The 25,081-nt window shown below is 39.5% G+C and overlaps 2 protein-coding genes and 1 pseudogene across 6 annotated transcripts in view; all 3 read left to right on the top strand.

Annotated features, from left to right (window-relative positions):
* The window catches only part of LOC146073840 (protocadherin gamma-B2-like), a 414,290-nt gene that overhangs the window by 288,378 nt on the left and 100,831 nt on the right, over positions 1-25,081 (top strand). The window lies entirely within an intron of this gene.
* Positions 4,976-8,114, top strand: LOC146072152 (protocadherin gamma-B2-like). The gene is made up of 2 exons (XM_083179490.1): positions 4,976-7,393; positions 8,064-8,114. The coding sequence occupies exons 1-2, from the start codon at positions 4,976-4,978 to the stop codon at positions 8,112-8,114; spliced, it is 2,469 nt and encodes an 822-aa protein (XP_083035616.1).
* Positions 11,192-13,651, top strand: LOC146072151 (protocadherin gamma-B5 pseudogene; annotated as a pseudogene).

Below are 25,081 nucleotides of genomic sequence, written 5' to 3'. Positions count from 1 at the left end.
ACAGAAACATAATTAGCTGAAAACAAAATCAGAGATAATTACTCATGAACTATACAAAGCCTTGAACATAACAGATCTGTATTGGGTTAAGTAGAAAATGTGTAATAAAAGTCATCATTATCAATATATGAATTGGTGCTTACAGCATTTCAGTTTTGATTGTGTATCAATTGTACTAACATGGTATAAAGTTATCTAGGATGTTTGTTCAACCAATCAGAGCCCTACTTTTATTATCGGATACATAAACTACTATTGCAATAAATGATTGGCAGTGCAAGTGTTAACCTAAGCCTTTTTAACAATATTTTATTACACTGATCTCAGTTTTTATATTATTCTGTATACTACCTTTTTGTTGTTTTCTATTCACTTGAAAAATAATAATAAAAACGATCGAATTTGTTCAATACGGTGACACATTCTATACAGTAGATGTTTTTGTATAGGACAATATTGTTTCAATATACAGTACATTATGGAGTAAGTGACTTCAGGCCTATGTTATTGGGAAGTTAATATTCGTACAGATGTCTCCTCATAAAACTAGCATCTATACACCATACGAGATGGTGTATACTCTTAAAGGTATAGTTTACAGCAGAGGTGGCCAAACTGGTCCTCGAGATCTACCAACAGTCCACGTTTTCAAGACCACCTAGCTGGTATACAGGTGCAGTCATTACTAACTGTCATGTGTTCAAACCTGCTGCATTAATTCCTACTATAGATCCAGAGGTGGCCTGATGTACATGTAGATCTTGAGGACCTTGGTTTATAGTATATTTGACATAAGGTGACTGAAAGGTATAGTTTACTATATATTTCGTTGAATTTATTATTATTATGATTCTTATTATTATACTTGCTTAATCTCCAATGAATTGCAAATTGATTTTTAAGGCAGCCCCCCTGAACCCACAGAAGAGTGGCAGAATGAGGAGATTATACCTAGGGGGCGGGGCTAAATTTGTGAGTTAATAAGTACTGCAGTGCCACTCCTCCCAGAGAGGAGACTATCAATGTAGGTACATATGTACTATATGCTCTGTTCTGTTTTAAGGAGATACACATATATTTTGCTTCTCTATTGCTAGATATTGCTAATATTAACATGTCAGCAATTGTTGTAAAACAGTATAGTGCATTGATGGAATTGTGAATGTATATAACTACCATCTATAATCTAATGCTATATAGAATGGAGGCGATATTCTACGATTATTACTGAAGTATAAATATTTTATCTTTCCTTGTGGCTAATCTGTATGGGCACACTGTGGCATACTAGCCAACTATTAGGCAGCCAGGTCGGCATTGCAAGGAGGTGTGGTGCGGCATATACAGTAGGGGTTGGGACAGTGGGCATAGTAACACGGCAGAGAGGAGTCATGTCCGCAAAATTGCATCATTGTAACCACACCCCTGTTACACCCATGCTGAGATTACCAGCATTGAGGGGCAGCGGTGGGGCCATGATGACACAATTCAGTACGAATCACATCATCGGCCCCTTCCAAACGCAGTGTTTTGTGCTGATGCAGTGTGGAGTACCAACCATCTGGGAGACTTGCCCACTCTTCTGGGCGGCTGGGAGAGCCATCCAAATATTGGGAGGTTCCTGGTCAATCCGGTAGAGTAGATAAGTATGCGCTGTGGTTGTGCGATTTATCAGGCTCTGTTTTTGGAGCTCCATTATTAAAGTTTGCTATGGGAGCAGGGTCATCTTAACATATGGGCTTCCTGGACAACTGCCTATGACTCTACCCATTGAATGTACTAGTTTTGAGCTATACCTATTGCCTACACAAAACGAAGGTGTCCACTCTATGTGGTAGATAACAATAAGGACAGTATGATCGCTGATACCTTTGAACAAAAAGACTCCATTGTCAAGAATTGTCAAGAGTTCATCAAGTTGTACCTATAATACGTCCATTGCAGCCATTGAATTTCTGCAACTTTATCACCAATCAATGATCTGAGTGTGGTTAGCAATATTCAATTGAATGCACTAATTTTGAACTATACCTATTGCCTAAACATAACGGAGGTGTCCCCTGTATGTGGTAGATAGCAATAAGGGCAGTACAGTCTAGGAACCACTTACATCTCTGATGGTTCACTGCACAGTGTATCACTTGTCCAAAAAGTAATATAAAGTCAGTCATTCGTCACTGATATCGCTGATACCTAGTGAATGAAAAGGCTCCATTGTCAAGAATACTTGTTTATCTCAAAAAATGGCTGCTTCAACTGTACCGAACATACGAAAAGTACTGACTGTATTATGGGTAACTATAGCATATTTCGATAACTTTATAGTGAACTCAAGCTGTACCTATAATACGTCCATTGCACCCATTGAATTTCTGTAACTCCAGCCAATCCTGCTGGCCACCCACGTCATTACCCTAGTGATCTCATATGGAGCATAGGCAGAATCTTTGGGATTCAGTGCCATTTATAGGGGGAAGGAGAGCACACAAGCATCTACGCCTGTCCCCTTTATTCTTAAAGTGTCTTAGCATGGGTGATCCATTACGCAGGTGCTTCCGCTAATCGTATATACATAGTGGTTAGAATAATACAAAGAACATACTATACCTTGTTAATGCTGATCTATGACATTTATATAATGTTATGTATTTATTTTCTCTATTGTCTATTTATTTAGGAAATCATTACTTATAAAATGAAACTTTTTAAAAAAAATATGAATTATCTATTTATCTATATCTATCTCTATCTATCTATCTATCAATCTATATAAAAGGCTAACTACTCGTAACCTCTATAAGGTGAAGTACCACCAGTGACCACTCAATGCGTAACATAAAGTGAAAGCAATATTTGCAGGGACACTGATCTGTTTCAAACTTGCTGGATATGGAGACAGAGAGCTGTGAAGACAGATATTGGAGGTAGGAGCAGATAGGGACTGGGGGATGGGTGAAGAGAATTTGTGGGCAAAAAGCTGTCACAGCTCAAAGTGAAAGTAAAAACTGTCACAGCTCAAAGTGACAGTACTGTACATTGCAGAAGCCGTCATTTTGATGGGCTTTCAACTAGTAGATAATAGTGTGTTCAAAATATTTTGGCTGCATTTGTAAACTATTTGTAATGACTGTGTAGGGTCATGGATCTTCACTTTTTCTTCAGCTTATTCACCAATAATGTGCATACTACAAACTATAATTATGTGGCAATGACTATGCAGTTTTAAGTCATGTGGCTACACATGTTCAGTAATATTTGTAATATAATTGCCAAAAACACTGTCTAAAACAATACTTTCCTACCCTCCCAGAATGGTCAGGAGTCTCCTAAAAATCAGGTGGCCCTCCCGCCCTTTCAGCAATGTGGGCAAATCTCCCACATCCTCCCCTGATGCCCACTTCCTCTATGCAGAGACAAATGCCAGCAATAAAAGCACTATGGGGAGGGGCTAAAATCATGCAATTTGTTTCATTTTGCATCATTTAGCCCCACCCCCTCTTCATACACCTGCGAATTGCAGCATTTGTTGGAATGGGGGTGGGGCTTGGTGACATCAGCTTCTATCCCCGCCCCCTTAACTGCACTTCAGCATTTCCTGGAGAGGAGTACAAAACAGTAGGTAAGTATGTCTAAAGCTGTGTACACATGGTGCAATATATTGCTCAGTGTCCTGTTTTCATCATCTACCAGAGATGTTCGCTGATGAAAAGGAGACTCTGCCAGGGAAACTGCATGGGGAAATAGCTGGTCACAGGAGCATTCTCCTGTGACCAGTGACCATTAGGGGCTGAACGTAGGAGCGCGCACCCGGCGATTTATCTCCCACAGCACATACAGATCACTGGCAATATGGTCGCTGAGTGACCATGTTGCCAGCGATATGTGCTAAAATTGCACCGTGTGTACACAGCTTAAAACTTAATTTCAGAAATGTAAGACAAATATAAAACATGCATACAAATGTAAATAATACAATACTGTAAACTGCAATTATAAAGAACGGAGATACACAGGTAAAGGCATGACTTGCCACGTGGGCTGCACTTTGCCCATCACTCCTATATACAAACTGTAGATATTTATATGTTTATTGCTATTACATTTTTTATTATTATTATTATTATTATTATTATTATAGTAGTAATATTAATAATAATAATAATAATAATAATATTATCTAAGACAAAACAAAAACATATTTCACAAAATGTTTACAATTTGAATCTTATGTTGTGTACACACGGGTACAATCAACATGAGATTTTGACTATATAGTCAAAATCGCATCAGGATCGCAAGCAGATCATATGCAGATTGCATGCAGATCGCACAGGTTTTTTTATCTTGCGCTCCCGATGCGCGCTCCCGAGACAGCACAAATGGAAACCCAGATAGACAGGGCAGCGATGACTATATAGTGCAAATCGAATGTAGATAGCATGAATTGTATGTAAATAGTACAGTTAGCAAAGATTGTATAGCACTCAAATCTTAAAAGTCGAATAGCAAGGGAATCTCACCGTGTGCACATAGCATTAAAATTATAAACAAAAATATGTTATAAATATTATATACAATATTATAATTTTATGATTTGGGACTCCTAATATATATAATGCATACCTACAAATGTAAATTGCATTATAGTATTAATAGTACTGAATACACTGAAAATATATATCAGTATAGCAGTTCCTCTCTTTCACCTCAGAGCGCCGCTGTTTGACCAATAAGGAGAATATTACAGAGCTGAAGATCCACTGGTATTTTCATCACTCACACATACTGCAGATCTGCAGGAAGACACACAGCCATTTTCTGGGTTTTCTCTACACAGAATAAAGGATATTTTCACATATTTTCCTAAAAAAGTGGATCAGGGAAAACAAGAAAACACTTTGGATATTTCCTCATCACTGGATTACAGGTACCAGCATTTTAAAGCATATTTTGCTAAAGATTTCAGAAGCAAAAGATGGAAGCTCCTACACAGACATACAAAGGAATCAGATGGCAAGTAACATTTTCCTTCTTATTATCATGGCTGTGTCATTCAGTCTCTGCTCAGACTCATTATTCTATTGTAGAAGAGATGAGAAAAGACTCTGTTATAGCAAATATTGCAGAAGACCTTGGATTAGATATTAAACAGCTCTCATCTAGGAAACTGAGAATTGATTCACATGAATCAAAGAAATATTTTTATGTAAATGCAGATACTGGGAATCTGTACATTAAGGACAGGATAGACAGAGAGACACTGTGTGGGGCAGCAGCTACCTGCTTCCTAACCTTTGATGCTGTGGTGGAAAATCCCTTAAATGTTTTCACTATCAATATAGAAATTCAGGATATAAATGATAATTCCCCCAAATTCTTTCATGAGATATTTACTGTAGAAATTCTAGAATCTACATCACCAGGAACAAGATTTGTATTACAGAGTGCAGAAGACCCAGATATTGGTATGAATGCAGTGCAGACATATAGGCTCAGTGATAATCAGCATTTTACACTGAGTGAAAGCAGCAACCCAGATGGGAGCACATTCCCAGAGCTTGTGTTAGAGAAACCTTTAGATCGAGAGACACAGAATATTCATACATTAACACTAACAGCCTTGGATGGAGGGAACCCAGTGAGATCTGGTACTGCAGTAGTGAGGATCAGTGTTACTGATGCAAATGACAATTTTCCAGGATTTTCTCAGCAGCTGTATAAGGTCAGTGTGAATGAAAATTCTCCAATAGATACTGCAGTAATCATTGTTAATGCAACAGACAGAGATGAGGGAGTCAATGGACAGATCACATATTCCTTCAGCAAAACATCAGAGAATGTCCATCACACAGGATCGTTCAGTATTAATCCTATAAATGGTGAAATTAAAATAAATAAGCCACTAGATTTTGAACAGATAAGTAACTATGAGCTCTCTGTACAAGCAAAGGACGGAGGTGGTCTAGTTGCCCATTGCAAAGTATTGGTGGAGGTGCTAGATGAGAATGACAATGCTCCTGAGATATCTATCACATCATTATCTAGTCCTGTTCCTGAGGATTCTGCACCTGGCACAGTGATCGCTTTGATTAAAGTCTATGATAAAGATTCTGGAGCAAATGGAGAAGTGGACTGTAAACTCACAGATATAACTTTTAATTTATTACTATCATCTGGTAGTTATTACAGAATTGTTACTACAGGATTCATGGACAGAGAGAAAGTATCTAGTTATAACATCACAATTGTAGCTACTGACAGAGGATCTCCCCGACTTTCCAGCAGAAGAAACATCAGATTGGAGATATCAGATGTTAATGACAATCCACCAACATTTATTAAATCTACTTATGTTGCTTATGTGCCAGAGAACAACTTACCTGGAGCCTCAATATACAGTGTACAAGCATCAGATCCTGATACTGGGGACAATGCTAAAATTATTTATTCACTATCCAGCACTAATACAGAAGATCTCCCAGTGTCCTCTTATCTGTCCATGAACATAGAGACTGGGGTTCTCTATGCTCAGAGATCATTTGATTATGAGCAGCACAAGGAGTTTCTAATACAGGTAACTGCTAGAGACAATGGATCCCCATCTCTGAGCAGCAATGCAACACTAATTATCCGCATAGTGGATCAGAATGATAATGCACCAAAGATCTTGTACCCTTCAGCAGACAGTGGTGGCCCAGCTGTGTTTGAGATGGTCCCTATTGCCTCTGAACAAGGATCATTAATAACTAAGGTGGTTGCAGTGGATGCAGACTCTGGACATAATGCTTGGCTCTCGTATCACTTCATACAGGTGTCAGAACCATCTCACTTTACCATCAGCCATCACACGGGTGAGATTAGGACATCACGTGTCTTTCATGAGAAGGATATACTGAATCACAAGGTTGTGGTGATGGTGAAGGACAATGGAGATCCCTCTCTCTCAGCTACAGCCACACTAAGTCTTGTTGTTGCAGATAACTTCCAACAGGTGGTTCCTAAACTCAATAATCAACTCAAAGATGAAGACCCCCAATCTAATCTACAGCTCTACTTAGTAATTGCCCTAGCACTAATTTCTTTGCTATTTATTGTGACTGCGATGTTGGTAATTATATCAAAATGCAAGAAGTCCCAGCCACCTCCAATGTTTGGTCCTTTAAGTTCAAGTTTATATCCTCCAGTTGATCCCAGGATGCTCTCCATGTATAGCGATGGAACATTACCATTTCCCTACTCGTACAATGTGTGTGTGGCTTTGGATCCCAGTGAAAGTGACTTTACTTATAGGAAACCAAATCAAGATGTCCCTGTGGATAATCTCATTGATGCTGATGACTCAGGACTTGGGAATGAAAATGTTAAACAGGAATTACCTACAAGTAGTCTACAGGTGAGTAAGTGTATTTATCATAAAATTATGACCCTCCTTATTTTATTCTAAACATGTCCCTTTTTATTGTATAAAGTAATGTATAACACCTGTGAAATAGTTATGATTGTATCTACCACTTACGCTTACCACCCACCAACGTACAGTATTTGTTCCCGCCAGTCTTGCCCCCACTCTTGCCCCCGGCACAGACTCACCCATACCCATTTACCTGAACTAGGAACTGGATTTGGGCAACAACACCCCTCACTGTTAATAATGGTCCTGACCTCCCCACCAACGGACTGAACCCCACAATATAGTAGACTAATGACCGTCCAGCAAGTATACTACCCTAAACTGACGGAGTTAGAGAGCCTTAGTGGGAACACTGCAGCAGATAACTGGGAAAGGCCAGCCCTGACCATTAGCAGCAGACCATCAACAGTCACAGCATTGTGACTAAGACTTGGAGTGCATACCCTCCATCACATTCGTGTTAGACATTTACTGCATATTTCTGACACATATCAGCAATTTTATGTGCACTTAATAAAGGGTTTTATCAAACCAATTACCTCTCTCAGTCCATCATTGACCTAGGGGTGGAGCGCAGAAAGTTGTACCTTATTGCCATGATTGTATCTAGGTCTTCCAGTTTCAGCTACTAAGTTGTTCCCAATGTCTATAGACCCCAGAAGACACAAGAGATATGAAATGGTCCATCAAGAACATAAGTTGAGGGAGTTTATCCCAGAACAAACATACATTTGAAACATAACTATTTGAAAACTAAATCACTCATTAACTGTAGGAAGCTTTGATTATAACAGATCGGTAAAGAGGTTAAGTAGATAATGTGAGATAACTGTCATCATTATCAATGTTTGAATTGGTGCTTAAGGTGACAAAGTTATCCAACCAATCAGACTCCTACTACTTTTATTTTTGAGGGTACATAAACTACTTATGCAATAAATGATTGACTGTACAGGTGTTATTTTCTTAAGACTGTTGACCAATATTTTATCACACTGCTCTTTATTTTTCTATTATACACTACTTTTTTTGCTATTTTTTATTCCCTTGCAAAATAATAATATCAGAGCAGATATATGGAAAAGCTACAGAATTTGTTCCATATGGTGACACATTCTATACAGTAGATGTTGTTTGTATAGGACAGTATTGTATCAATATATATTATGGCAGTAAGTGACTTCAGACCTATTTTATTGGGAAGTTTATATTGGTACAGATGTCTCCTCATAAAACTAGCATCTATACACCTTATGATATGATGTATACTCTTAAAGGTGCTGTTTACACAAGGGGTGGCCAAACCCGTCCTCTACCAATCTACCAATAGTCCACGTTTTACAGATCACCTAGCTGGTGCACAGCTGTAGTCATTACTGTCACATTTTCAACCTACTGCATTCATTAATACTATAGATCCACAGGTCTGGAGGAGATATACTATGATGTTTATAGGATAATTATCACTGATGTATAAATATATTATCTCTCCTAGTGGCCAGTTTGTAAGGGGACACTGTGGCATACTTGCCAACTATTAGGCAGCCATGTCTGCATTGTAGGGGGCATGGTGGGGCATATACAGTATGGATTCTGCCAGTGGGCATAGTGACACGGAGAAGAGAGAGAAGCCATGTCCACAAAATGTGATCATTGTGACCACACCCCTATTACACCCATGCTGAGATTAGCAGCATTGGGGGTCATTGATGATGCGATTCAGCATGAATTACGTCATCGGTCCCTTCAGACGTCAGGGTTGTGTGCAGATGCAGTAGGTGGTACCAGCCATCTGGGAGACTTGCCCACTTGTTACAGGGCTAGGAGAGCAACCCAATAATCGGGAGCCTCCTGGCTGATCCGGTAGAGAAGGTAAGTTTGTGCTGTGGTTGTGCGATATATCATGTTCTGTTTTTTGGAGTTCCATTATTAAAGGTAAAATATTTAGAGCTTGGACAGGGTCATCTTAACATTTGGGCTTACTGAGCACCTGGCTAAGGCTCTTCAATATTAGGGGCTTTTGAGCAGGGGCCAGTTGGTGCATCCGGAGCTTCTTGGGAGGCAGATAGAGAGTGAATTACACACAATCCGAGTGGCCAGACAACATTCTATAGCTGCCTCCAAGCCTGAACCTGATAGTCAACACCTAGGCAAAAAGTTAGCATATTTGGAAATGGATCCTGGTCATATGGGCTGCATATAATACTTGAATCATTCATCACCTATCAATGATCTGAGTGTGGTTAGCAATATCCAATTGACTGCACTAATTTTGAGCTATACCTATTGCAATCACAAAACAGAGGTGTCCCCTGTATGTGGTAGATAACAATAAGAACAGTATAATCTAGGAACCACTTACATCTCTGATAGATGTAATATCTAGACATCGACAACAGCAAATATGATTGACATTATTTAGGCCGACGCCAAATAAGATTGACAAACGGAACATCTGCATACTGCTAATCGACCCATCACATAGACTACAGCACATATGATCAACATTCATTAGGTCTACGTCCATAACATCGACAAACTGGACATCGGCATGGTCCTAATCAACTTGTCACATACAGCACAGCACATATGATCGGACATTAATACATCGACATAGGACGACAGCTAATATAGGTTGACAGTTACTATGCTGACCATAGTGGAGGTGCCCGCTGCATAACTACAGGTGCCACAATGTGCCCTATCATACTCCTGGCTACCTTTGCAACCATGACCCTATACCCACCTCATTCACCCCGTCATCCACCCCCACCCAGCAAACAGCCTATGCTTCACAATAGCTGTCTACATGTAGACGCGCAGACATAGCGCTCTTTATAGCTCGGCCTGCAAATCGTTTTCTATGGGCACATCCATAAAAAACTTTGTGCGAACGGTCAGGCGAGTGTGAAACTTGTGGAAGCCGTTGGATTCCAGGGTTTGCACATGCTCATATTGTATACATTTGTATATCACAAGAGTAGTTTAATAATCGGTTGACCACTCCATTGAGATCATTATGTATTTAATAGAGGACTAGAGCATGTTCTAAAATTTTTGTGTACCAAACTTTAATTATAAAGACAAGTGTACTAGTTGTGACTACATTGCAGAGATGAAATCAGTCAATCACTGGTTAATACTGTAATATGCGGGTGGTTTTGGAATTATATTTTTTTTACAATATTTACCAGAGTGGTTAAAAATGACAATGCAGAAGTTTTTTTTTTTTAAATATATATTTACAAGAACTTTATTACCTTTAACATTATTACAGCAGTAATGAGACCAACAAATGATTTATGTTTGCAATTTAAAATTGACATAGATTTCTCATGCAGCCATTCTTTATATGTAAATATATTGCTACTACGCTTAATATTTAATTCAATAATTTAATTTATAAATACAAATAAATAATACATTTAGGTGTATTATACAATTACCAAAATAAATTGCATAACAAATATTAGAATTTAATACTGAAAACATTTCAGCATTGTAGTTCCACATTTTCACCGCTGAGCGCCGCTGTTTGACCAATAAGCAGAAGAATACAGAGCTGGAGATCCACTGGTATTTTCATCACTCACACACACTGCAGATCTGCAGGAAGACACACAGCCATTTTCTGGGTTCTCTCTGCACAGAATAAAGGATATTTTAACCAATTCTACTGAATAATTCCATCAAGAAAAAACATTTGGATATTTGTATTGCACTGGATTACAGATACTGGCTTTTAAGGGGACATTTTGCTAAAGATTTCAGATGCAAAAGATGGAAGCTCATGCACAGACATACAAAGGAATCAGATGGCAAGTAACATTTTCCTTCTTATTATCATGGCTGTGTCATTCAGTCTCTGCTCAGACTCATTATTCTATTGTAGAAGAGATGAGAAAAGACTCTGTTATAGCAAATATTGCAGAAGACCTTGGATTAGATATTAAACAGCTCTCATCTAGGAAACTGAGAATTGTATCACGTGTGTCAGAGAAATATTTCTATGTGAATGCAGATACTGGGAATCTGTACATTAAGGACAGGATAGACAGAGAGACACTGTGTGGGGCAGCAGCTACCTGCTTCCTAACCTTTGATGCTGTGGTTGAAAATCCACTAAATGTTTTCTCTATCAATATAGAAATACAGGATATAAATGATAATTCCCCCAAATTCTTTCATGAGATATTCACTGTAGAAATTCTAGAATCTACATCACCAGGAAACAGATTTGTATTACAGAGTGCAGAAGATCCAGATATTGGTATGAATGCAGTGCAGACATACAGGCTCATTGATAATCAGCATTTTACACTGAGTGAAAGCAGCAACCCAGATGGGAGCACATTCCCAGAGCTTGTGTTAGAGAAACTTTTAGATCGAGAGACACAGAATATTCATGAACTGATTTTAACAGCCTTGGATGGAGGGAACCCAGTGAGATCTGGGACTGCTGTAGTGAGGATCAGTGTAACTGATGTAAATGACAATTATCCAGTATTTTCTCAGCAGCTGTATAAGGTCAGCGTGAATGAAAATACTCCAATAGATACTGCATTAATCATCATTGAGGCAACAGACAGAGATGAGGGAATCAATGGACAGATCACATATTCCTTCAGCAAAACATCAGGGAATGTCCATCACACAGGTACTTTCAGTATTAATCCTATAACTGGTGAGATTAAAATAAATAAACTGCTAGATTTTGAATTAACAAGAAATTATGAACTGTCTATACAAGCAAAGGATGGAGGTGGTCTTGTTGCCCATTGTAAGGTATTGATAAAGGTGCTAGATGAGAATGACAATGCTCCTGAGATATCTATCACATCATTATCTAGTCCTGTTCCTGAGGATTCCGCACCTGGCACAGTGATCGCTCTGATTGAAGTTCATGATCAAGATTCTGGAGCAAATGGAGAAGTGGACTGTAAACTCACAGAAATAACTTTTAATTTATTGCTATCATCTGGCAGTTATTACAGAATTGTTACTACTGGTTCCATGGACAGAGAGAAAGTATCAGGTTATAACATCACCATTGTAGCTACTGACAGAGGATCTCCCCCACTTTCCAGCAGAAGAACCATCAGATTGGAGATATCAGATGTTAATGACAATCCACCAATATTTATGAAATCTACTTATGTTGCTTATGTGCCAGAGAACAACTTACCTGGAGCCTCAATATACAGTGTACAAGCATCAGATCCTGATACTGGGGACAATGCTAAAATTATATATTCACTATCCAGCACTAACACAGAAGATCTCCCAGTGTCCTCTTATCTGTCCATGAATATAGAGACTGGGGTTCTCTATGCTCAGAGATCATTTGATTATGAGCAGCACAAGGAGTTTCTAATACAGGTAACTTCTAGAGACAATGGATCCCCATCACTGAGCAGCAATGCAACACTAATTATCCGCATAGTGGATCAGAATGATAATGCACCAAAGATCTTGTACCCATCAGCAGACAGTGGTGGCCCAGCTGTGTTTGAGATGGTCCCTTTTGCCTCTGAACAAGGATCATTAGTAACTAAGGTGGTTGCAGTGGATGCAGACTCTGGACATAATGCTTGGCTCTCGTATCACTTCATACAGGTGTCAGAACCATCTCACTTTACCATCAGCCATCACACGGGTGAGATCAGGACATCACGTGTCTTTCATGAGAAGGATATACTGAATCACAAGGTTGTGGTGATGGTGAGGGACAATGGAGATCCCTCTCTCTCAGCTACAGTCACACTAAGTCTTGTTGTCGCAGATAACTTCCAACAGGTGGTTCCTAAACTCAGTAATCAACACAAAGATGAAGATCCCCAATCCAATCTACAGTTCTACTTAGTAATTGCTCTAGCACTGATTTCTTTGCTATTTATTGTGACTGTGATGTTGGTCATTATATCAAAATGCAAGAAGTCCCAACCACCCCCAATGTTTGGTCCTTTAAGTACAAGTCTCTATCCTCCAGTTGATCCCAGGATGCTCTCCATGTATAGCGATGGAACATTACCATTTCCCTACTCGTACAATGTGTGTGTGGCTTTGGATCCCAGTGAAAGTGACTTTACTTATAGGAAACCAAATCAAGATGTCCCTGTGGATAATCTCATTGATGCTGATGGTTCAGGACTTAGGAAGGAAAATGTTAAAGAGGATTTACCTACAAGTAGTCTTATACAGGTGAGTAAGTGTATTTATCAGAATATGCCACTCATTTAATTCTAAACTTGTCTCTTTTTATTATATAAAGTAATATATATAACAGCTGTGGAATAATTATGATTGCTTCTACGTTATTAATTCTTTCAGCTTCACCCACCCCCCACTAACTCTCCCCTGGCCTCACTGACTGACTTCTTCTAGGAACTGTGCACTCAGCCATATGTAACCCCATATCTCCTGATTGATAACTGTCTCTGCTCTAACTGTGTTGTCTTTGCTCATAATGGGGCAGATGTATGAACGGTCGTTATGGGGGAGAAGGGGTATTAGCGCACGTTATGTGTGCTGATACCGCTTCTCCCCCATGTATGAAGCAGCCAGCGTGCGGTACAGGACAGAGGCGCTATGCGCCCCTGTCCATATCGGCGCTGCTATCAAAATGATAGCAGTCCGAATGTGTGAACGGTCAGCATCGCTGACCGTTCCGCACGAAGCCGGGTTTGGCTTCGCCAGCATCAGGCTGGCGAAGCCTTATCTAAACAGCAGGGACAGCGCTGTCCCTGCTGTTAGGTCTGGGCTGCGCTGGGGATCTCGCGTGAACAGCGAGATCCCGCGCATGCCCAGTGCGGCCGGCCGGGGGACAGGAGATAGCGCATCAGTATTAACTGATGCGCTATCTCCAGAAAGGGACATCGCTGAAGGGGGAGTTAACACTCCCCCGCTTCGGCATCTTGTCGATGTCCCTTCCTGCTTCTCCTCGCTATTGAGGCGAAGCAGGAAGTACCATAGCGGCGCGATAAGCGCTGCTATGATACATCTGCCCCACTGTTACCTACCTGGCTTCTACAATGACTAGTGGCGCCGCTGATGGCTGCCTAGGTGCTGTGCAGCTCCCCGTCTTTATCCCCAGGGTACTTCTAGCATATACCTGTATGTGTTCGCATATCTGTCACTGTTTAACTGTACCTAAGTGGCTGTTGCACAGCAATCCAAGTCAAATTCCGAGTAGTGGGGGTTCCTCTTCCATCAGCTAATGATATTCAGAGGAAACGCTGCTTGCGTAGGGCACACAGTATTGCTAAGGATAGGAACCACCCAGCAAATGTGCTGTTTACTTTGTTACCTTCTGGCAGACGGTTCAGGTGCTTGAAAAGTAAAACAAGTAGGATGAGGGATAGTTTCTTTCCGAGGGCGATTTTAGAAATGAATGTTGAAATGGGTTAGGAGTTGGTGGTTGGGTTTGCCTATGGACTATCTTGTATTTTATTTATTGATGTTTTGTACTGGATGGATGCTAAATTGAATTTTGTCACCCTATTTGGGGTGATGACAATAAAGAGGTATCTAATCTAATCTAATATGCAAGTATACATGGCCAATAAAGTTGATTCTGATTCTAATATCAGTATAGATTTAATTTAATATATTTATACATTCGCTAAAAATATTATTTTTCTATTTATTATTATTAGTAGTAGTAGTAGTAGTAGTAGTCTTAGTAGTGTATTTATTTTTGTATGTAGTAAATTGTCCTATTATATAGGGATTTTATAATATAATGTCAAAAATATAAACTAGCAGAATAATATAAGAGAAAAAACAAAATTAATTTAGTTGAAATTTAAATCAGAGTTATTCATTTTAGGAAGCTTTGAACATAACAGATCGGTATAGAGGTTAAGTAGAAAATGTTATAACAGTCATCATTATCAATTATTCTTATTTGATGCGGTTTCTCAGTTTTGATTGTGTATTGATTGTACTAACATAGCAGAAGGTTATCCAGGAAGGTTGTTCAACTAATCAGACCCCTACATTTTTTATGGGGGTACATAAACTACTAATGCAATAAATCATTGGCTGTGCAGGTATTATTTTCCTAAGACTGTTCACCAATATTTTATCACATTGCTCTAATGCTGTGTACACAAGGTTCGATAAAACATTCCATTTTGACTATACAGTCAAAATCAAATGGAAATCGAATCGAAATTGAATGCACATCAAATGCTTTTAGCAGTATTCGAAGCAGATTAGATCTCGATGCGCGTGCATGTTTAGTGCAAATCAAAAAGAAAAATAGTCTTGCCAGGCAAGACTACATAGTACAAATTGAAATCGAGTGGAATGCCAGATCGAATCGAACGGCATATCATAATCGGATCAGTTTCCATAGGACATACAGACGCTTCAATCCCAGGTGCCGTCGATACCGATTCGATATTGGCAGCTGCTGGGATAGAATTTGCATTAAAGGCAGTTAATAGTCTTTGATTCAGGGTCATTTTTGATTGGATTTCAATTCGATTTTGCTTCTATAAGCAAAATCGAATTGAAAATTACCCTGAATCGAAGAGTGTGTATGGGGCATAACCGTGTGTACGGGGCATAACCGTGTACATACTTTTAGTTTTTATATTTATGTACCACTTTTTTTGCTATTTTATATTCACTTGCAAATAACAATGTCAAAGCAGATATATGGAAAAACTATAGAATTTGTTCCATACGGTGACACATTCTGTACAGTAGATATTTTTTGTATACAACGGTAATGACAGTATCAATATACATTATTTAGTAAGTGACTTCAGAACTATTTTATTGCAAAGTTAATATTCGTAAAGCTGTCTCCTCATACAACTAGCATCTATACACCATATGGCATATACTCTTAAAGGTATAGTTTACAGCAGGGGTGGCCATCCTGGAGATCTACCAACGGTCCACATTTTCCAGACCACCTAGCTGGTACACAAGTGCAGTCATTACTAACTGTCACATTCCCCAGATCACCTAGCTGGTGCACAGGTGCAGTCATTACTAACTGTCACATTCCCCAGATCACCTAGCTAGTGCACAGGTGCAGTCATTACTAACTGTCACATTCCCCAGACCCCCTAGCTGGTGCACAGGTGCAGTCATTACTAACTGTCACATTCCCCAGATCACCTAGCTGGTGCACAGGTGCAGTCATTACTAACTGTCACATTTTCAAACATGCTGCATTCATTCCTACTATAGATCCACAGGTTACCTGATATACATGAACTGTTGGTAGATCTTGAGGACAGGTTTGGACACCCCTGGTTTACAGTATATTTGCCATAAGGTGACTGAAATGTATAGTTTACTGTATATTTCTTTAAATTTATTATTATTATTATTATTATTATTATTATTATTATTATTATTATTATTATTATTATTATTATACTTGCCTAATCTCCCATACTGTAAGTTGCAGGACACTTTTGATTTTTTTAGGCAGCCCCCCTGCACCCATAGAAGAGTGGCAGAATGAGGAGATTATACCTAGAGGGCAGGGCTAAATGTGTTAGTCAATAAGTCCTTCAGTGTCACTCCTCCCAGAGAGGAGACTCTCAAAGTAGGTACATATGTACTATATGCTCTGTTCTGTTTAAAGGAGATATACAAATATTTTGCTTCCCTATTGACAGATATTGCTGACACTGATACAATGGGTGAAATTTAATAGGATGAGAGATTCAGAAAGTGAGATATGTGGTAAGAAATCTCCAGGGTTTTTTTTAAACGGCAATCATTTACACTGCAAAATCAAACTGGTTTTGCAGTGTAAATGATTGCCGCTTTAAAAAAATTTAGATTTCTTACCACATATGTCACTTTCTGAATCTCTCATCCTATTAAATTTCCCCCAATATGTCAGCAATTGTTGTAAAACAGTAAGGTGCATTAATGGAATTGTGAATGTATATCACTACCATCTATAATCTAATGCTATATAGAGAGTGGATGAGGTATACTATGGTGTTTATCACACAATTTTTACTGAAGAATAAATGTATTATCTCTCCTAGTGGCCAATTTGTATGGGCACACTGGCATACTTGCCAACTATTAGGCAGCCTGGTTGGGATTGCAAGGAGGTGTGGTGTGGCATATAGGGGCTGTGTCAGTGGGTGTAGTGATATGGCCACACCCCTGTTACACCCTTGCTGAGATTACCAGCATTGTGGGGCAGGGGTGGGGCCATGATGACACGATTAAGCACAAATCATGTAATCGGCCTCTTCCGACATCAAGGTTATGTGCAGATGCAGCTGAGGAGCCGGTTGGTGCATTCGGAGCTTCTTGGGAGGCAGAGATTTCTGTCTGATTGTAAATTACACACAATCAGAGTGGCCAGGCAGCATTCTATAGCGGCCTCCCAGCCAGCAACCTTATAGTCAATAGCTAGTCGAAACGTTTGCATATTTGGAAATGGATTCTGGTTATAAGGGCTGCATATAATACTTAAATCATTCATCACCTATCAATGTCAAATGCCTGCACAAAACAGGTGTCCACTGTATGTGGTAGATAACAAGTACAATCTAGGAACCACTTACATCTCTGATGGTTCATGTCCAAAAAGAAATATAAAGTCAGGCATTCGTCACTAATATTGCTGATACCTAGTGAACGAAAAGGCTCCATTGTCAAGAATATTTGTTCATCTCACAAAATGGCTGCTTCAACTGTACCGGACATACGAAAACTACTGACCGTATTATGGGTAACTAACTATAGCATATTTCGATAACTTTATAGTGAACTCAAGCTGTACCTATAATACGTCCATTGCACCCATTGAATTTCTGTAACTCCAGCCAATCCTGCTGGCCACCCACGTCATTACCCTAGTGATCTCATATGGAGCATAGTGATTCTTGGGATTCAGTGCTATTCATAGGGGGGAAAGGAGAGCACACAGACATCTACACCTGGTCCCCTTTTAAAGTGCCATAGCATGGGTGATCCATTATGCAGGTGCTTCCGCTAATCATATATAGATATAGTGGCTAAAAAAATATCAAGAACATACTGTACCTTGTTAATTCTTATTTATGACGTTTATATATAGTATGTATTTCTTTTCTCCATTGTCTATCTATTTAAGAAAACATTATTTTTCAAATTTAACTATTTAAAAAAATAAACAGTCATTCATGTGAATTATCTATCTATATATAAAAGGCTAACTACTCCTCACCTCTATGACGTAAGGTACTGCCAGTGACCGCTAGAGGCCACTCGACGGCCCAAATTACTCCTTTGTGTGCTAAAAGATGCTGTAACAGAAAGTGAAAGCAATTTTTGCAGGAACACTGATCTATTTCAAACGTGCTATATATTTGGAGAGGGAGCTATGAAAAAGAGTTTGGATAATAATAGTGCATTCAAAATATATTGGCTGCATTTGTAATGTATTTGTAATTACGGTACTTGTGTCATATCACAGCGCCAGCCTAAGCTATGTTTTCAGCATAGGCTAAGCTACGTTGTCAGCGTAGCCCTGCGGCTGACTTGCTTAATCAGTGTAGTGTCCCCCGTAGTCAGCGTAGTGTCCCTGTCAGGCAGCGTAGTCACCATACTGTCCCCGCGGCTCTGTCCCCGGCATCCCTGGCAAGCCTAGTGAGCACCTCTCACACAGCGCCAGTAACTGCCAGATCCCCTGCGCTGGTGGACGCCGGCGGAGAGGTGATCATTTGGGCACCGGCAAAGAGGCACTCCCTCTGCCTGAGACGCATGAGCGTCTCATACACTTGTGCGTCTCAGCAATTGTTACGGCAGGGTACAGCAACCCTGCCCGTGTCCGCTTCAGGGAAATGGACAGGGTTAGTGGTTTGGTAGCATCACAATTGAACACTATCACCTACTATACAGAGTCAAGTGCCAACAGTGTTGTCCTTCCAGTAAATAGGGTCATGGATCTTCACTTTTTCTTCAGCTTGTTCACCAATGATATGTACAATACAAACTATTCTGTGGCAATAACTCTCTTAAACTATGCAGTATTATGTCATGTGGCTACATGTACACTAGTATAGTTGGGAGGCTCCCAAAAATCTTGTGGCCCTCGCGCACCACCAGCAATGTGGGCAAGTCTCCCAAATCCTCCCTGTATGCCCGATCCCTTATGGCTGCAGACACAAATGGCAGCAATCAGAGCACTTTTGGGAGTAGCACGCGCAAATCATAGCTTTTGATGGAATAGGGGTGAATGGGGGTGGGGCTTGGTGACATCAGCTTCTGTCCCCTCCCCCCTTTGAACTGCACATCAGCATTTCCTAGAGGGGAGTACAAAAAAATAGGTAAGCATGTCTAAAACTCAATTTTAGAGATGCAAGACAAATGCATTTCAAATATAAAACATGTACGCAAATGTAAATAATACTATACTGTATACTAAAAGCATAAAGAGGAGAGTTACACAGGTAAAGGCATGGCGTGCCACTGCACTATCCCCATCACTCCTATATACTGTATATAGATATTTATATGTTTATTGTCATTGAAATTATATATCTAGGACAAATCAAACATATGATTACAATTTGAATCTCAAAATTATAAACAATAATATGTTATGTATTATGATTTAAGAATCTTAATATATATAATGCATACCTACAAATGTAAATTGAATTGTAGTTTTAATAGTACTAAATACTGAAAATATATATCAGTATTGCAGTTCCTCACTTCCGCCTCAGAGCGCCGCTGTTTGACCAATAAGGAGAATAATACAGAGCTGGAGATCCACTGGTATTTTCATCACTCTCACACACTGCAGATCTGCAGGAAGACACACAGCCATTTTCTGGATTCTCTCTGCACAGAATAGAGGATATTTTCACAAATAACTGGATTTAATATCTATATATGTTCTAACTCATTGGATTATAAATAACAACCATCAAGATTTTACCATAAGGATTGTTTTTCTTGAAGAATTGGGATCCTTAGGATGACAGAGATGGAAGCTCATACACAGACATACAAAGGAATCAGATGGCAAGTAACATTTTCCTTCTTATTATCATGGCTGTGTCATTCAGTCTCTGCTCAGACTCATTATTCTATTGTAGAAGAGATGAGAAAAGACTCTGTTATAGCAAATATTGCAGAAGACCTTGGATTAGATATTAAACAGCTCTCATCTAGGAAACTGAGAATTGTATCACGTGTGTCAGAGAAATATTTTTATGTAAATGCAGATACTGGGAATCTGTACATTAAGGACAGGATAGACAGAGAGACACTGTGTGGGGCAGCAGCTACCTGCTTCCTAACCTTTGATGCTGTGGTTGAAAATCCCTTAAATGTTTTCACCATTAAAATAGAAATTCAGGATGTAAATGATAATTCTCCTTTGTTCTTACCTGATACATTTGTATTAGAAACAATTGAGTTTACATCACCTGGAACAAGATTTTTATTACAAACAGCAGAAGACCCAGATATTGGGATGAATGCAGTGCAGACATACAGGCTCAGTGATAATCAGCATTTTACACTGAGCGAAAGCAGCAACCCAGATGGGAGCACATTCCCAGAGCTTGTGTTAGAGAAACCTTTAGATAGAGAGACACAGAATATTCATGAACTGATTTTAACAGCCTTGGATGGAGGGAAACCTGTGAGATCTGGGACTGCTTTGGTAAAGGTCATTGTTACTGATGGTAATGATAATTTTCCAGTATTTACACAACAAGTATATAAAGTCAGTGTAAATGAAAATACTCCAATCAATACTACAGTAATCATCATTGATGCAACAGACAGAGATGAGGGAGTCAATGGACAGATCACATATTCCTTCAGCAAAACCTCAGGGAATGTGCATCACACAGGAACCTTCAGTATTAATCCTATAAATGGTGAGATTAAAACAAATAGTCAGTTAGATTTTGAATTGACAAATAACTATGAGCTCTCTGTACAAGCAAAGGATGGAGGTGGTCTTGTTGCCCGTGTTAAAGTATTGATAGAGGTGCTAGATGAGAATGACAATGCTCCTGAGATATCTATCACATCATTATCTAGTCCTGTTCCTGAGGATTCTGCACCTGGCACAGTGATCGCTCTGATTAAAATTCATGATCAAGATTCTGGAGAAAATGGAGAAGTTGACTGTAATCTTATAGAAGCAATGTCTTTTAATGTTATGCTATCATCGGACAGTCATTATAGAATTGTAACTACTGGTTCCATGGATAGAGAAAGAGTATCTACCTATAATATCACAGTATTAGCTACTGACAGAGGATCTCCCCCACTTTCCAGCAGAAGAACCATCAGATTGGAGATATCAGATATTAATGACAATCCACCAATATTTATGAAATCTATTTATGTTGCTTATGTGCCAGAGAACAACTTACCCGGAGCCTCAATATACAGTGTACAAGCATCAGACCCTGATACTGGGGACAATGCTAAAGTTATTTATTCACTATCCAGCACTAATACAGAAGATCTCCCAGTGTCCTCTTATCTGTCCATGAATATAGAGACTGGGGTTCTCTATGCTCAGAGATCATTTGATTATGAGCAGCACAAGGAGTTTCTAATACAGGTAACTGCTAGAGACAATGGATCCCCATCTCTGAGCAGCAATGCAACACTAATTATCCGCATAGTGGATCAGAATGATAATGCACCAAAGATCTTGTACCCATCAGCAGACAATGGTGGCCCAGCTGTGTTTGAGATGGTCCCTTTTACCTCTGAACAAGGATCATTAGTAACTAAGGTGGTTGCAGTGGATGCAGACTCTGGACATAATGCTTGGCTCTCGTATCACTTCATACTGGTGTCAGAACCATCTCACTTTACCATCAGTCATCACACGGGTGAGATCAGGACATCACGTGTCTTTCATGATAAGGATATACTGAATCACAAGGTTGTGGTGATGGTGAAGGACAATGGAGATCCCTCTCTCTCAACTACAGTCACACTAAGTCTCATTGTTGCTGATAATTTCCAACAGGTGGTTCCTAAACTCGTTAATCAACTCAAAGATGAAGATCCCCAATCCAATCTACAGCTGTACTTAGTGATATCACTTTCTCTTATTTCCTTGTTATTTATTATAACAGTTTTGTTGGTCATTATATCGAAATGCAAACAATCAAAACCTCTCCCAACCTTTACTTCTCTAAGTACAAATCTGTATCCTCCGGTTGACCCCAGGATGCTCTCCTTGTATAGCGATGGATCTTTACCATTTCCCTACTCGTACAATGTGTGTGTGGCTTTGGATCCCAGTGAAAGTGACTTTACTTATAGGAAACCAAATCAAGATGTCCCTGTGGAGAATCTCATTGATGCTGATGATTCAGGACTTGGAAATGAACGTCGTAGTGAAAATTTACCAACAAACAGTCTACAGGTGAGTTTGTTTAAAATCCACACTTAGGCAAAAATGTCAAATGTCACAATGCTGGCTGTATGGCACATACAATACTATGTGCAAAGCCTATGAATGGGGACTACATTGTCATAAACCCGATACTGAGTTTTTTTAATGCCAACATTTTGCTCTTTGTCATAAATGATGATACCTTTCCTTTAGATGGCTCCTTTTATCCAGTTGGAGATGTTCTGGGACCTTTATGTTTCAGATAAAAATTGTAAATGCAAGTAAGAGATTAAATACTACTTTGTGAATTTTATACCTGTATATACAGTACACTTGTATCTGTCCCCAACCAAACCCAATTCAAAATGAATTAATCTTGGTTGACCCATCTCGATTGACAGTCTATTCATGTGCACAATGACTTTCAACCGATTGGCAAAACTTACACAACTCAAATATTGTATCACTGGAATGTAGCAGCTCTGTAAAAGGAATTGTTTTATAGTGATAATTGTTCTGATCACCCTTAGCAATGTGATTATGATTTATTGATGGACATGTGTTACGTTTCAATTTCCAGAAAGCTCATAAATCATCTTTAAACAATATTACTGTGGTTATACATCTTTTGACTTTTAGTCATTAGAGGAGATATTTACAGTATTAAGCATTGGAGAGAGATAAAGTTGAGGAGTTGCCTATAGCAACCAATCATTTTTGATATTTAAAAGACTGAGCTAGATGAAAGATGATAGTTAGCGGTTGATTGGATGTTTTTGACAACTCTGCACTTTTCTCTCTGAGCGTTGATGCACTTCACCAAAGAGTCTTGCAGCTTCAATTAATTTTTCTTGTGAACTTGGTGCTTGGGGTTATTTCATAGATTATTTCGTAGATTATTTAATATATTAAATAAGATATATCTGTCAAGACAATTTTGTCAACTACATTATTTTTAAATAAGAAATTCTAGAATTAAGGGGTTCAATACATATTCTAGCCTTCAAATATGTTATGCCGAAACTCTTAGGGGGGTATTCAATAATTGTCGTGCTCCCGCAGCCATCTCCCGACATGGGAGATGACTGCGGAGCCCTATTCAATGCTGTCTTCCCCGACAGCATTGAACAGGGGTTCTCGGCAGAACGAGCCCGACATCACAAGCTGTCGGGCTAGTTCTGCCGAGAAAAGACGGAAATAGGCGAGCTCCAAGCCGGAGCTTGTCTATTTCCGCCCTCAACTCACGGCCACGCTCCTTTCTCCCAGCTCGGTGGCCGGGACATTGAATCCCAACCGCCGAGCTCAAGTCGAGCAAAACGAGAACGCGGCAGGGGCACTGCTTTCGAGCTTGCTTGACAGCCGTACCCCTGACATTGAATACCCCCTTAAAGTAAAGGTTTGGGTCCCAGAGAAGGGGAACCCATCTACCTACAGTTCTGATTTGTTGGGGACACGCTTATGGAAAAAATGATTGCTCATTGGTATCAGTATGTTCCCTCTATACTGGAGCCTTTTAGGCGCTGGAGTTATTGATACAGCAGGAAATATTTTATTTATGTATTTTGAGCATATATCTGGGTTTTTATGTGTGTGTGTTTTTTATATTTGCTCCATAAGAAACTTTGGGGTCCAATATTTGTGGCTATTTTCTCAAAAACACAGTTTTTTGCAGATAAGTCACAAATATAAAGCATCACCAAAATTTAAAGGAAGAAGGACTGCAGCAGGTATGGCAGATACCTGCTGCCATCTTCCTATTCTCACCAGCAGCCACATCCTCCATAGGTTTCTTTGGATGATGCAAGATCTATCAATATCTGGAATGCAAAGCATTCCCCAATGTTGGCCCACACAGCTACTGTCATCTTCAGATAGTAGTAGCCCATTGTAGCCTGTGGTATACAGATCAGGATGTAGTTCCGGCTGGGTTCTCCAGCTGGATGCCGACGTACATGGCAGTCAGCGTGACTGCACATCCGCAATAGCACTGGAATTACACTCAGCACATTGCAGGAGTGGACTCTATTGGAGTCCCTGTCTTTGACTGATTTGACTTTCACTGATATCGTTCTGGGCAATATTTTCACACCCAGATCTATCATTAACGATAAATGGGCCCCTTTATCATTTACAGTTTGTGTAGATTTCGACTCTTATTGCAGCTCAATTTGTATTTTGATTTAGTTTAGAGACTTTGCATTGTTTGGAATGCTCCTATGATGTCATATCTAAGGCTTCACCCGTATCATTTGTACACAACTCTCATGCCACAAATGTATTCAATTTCAGTTGAGCCCCCACCCCTTACCGGC

The sequence above is a fragment of the Crinia signifera genome, chromosome 4 (genome assembly GCF_055691185.1).
Source record: "Crinia signifera chromosome 4, ASM5569118v1, whole genome shotgun sequence".
In the NCBI taxonomy this organism is placed as follows: Eukaryota; Metazoa; Chordata; class Amphibia; order Anura; family Myobatrachidae; genus Crinia; species Crinia signifera.
The sequence above is the reverse complement of the archived record's forward strand: the minus strand, read 5'-3'. Positions and strand labels throughout refer to the sequence as shown.

Coding starts and splice junctions, on each gene's coding strand:
- LOC146072152 (XM_083179490.1), top strand. CDS start 4,976: ATGGAAGCTCCTACACAGACATACAAAGGAATCAGATGGCAAGTAACA. Junction 7,394..8,063: donor TACCTACAAGTAGTCTACAG/GTGAGTAAGTGT, acceptor CAATGTCTATAG/ACCCCAGAAGACACAAGAGA.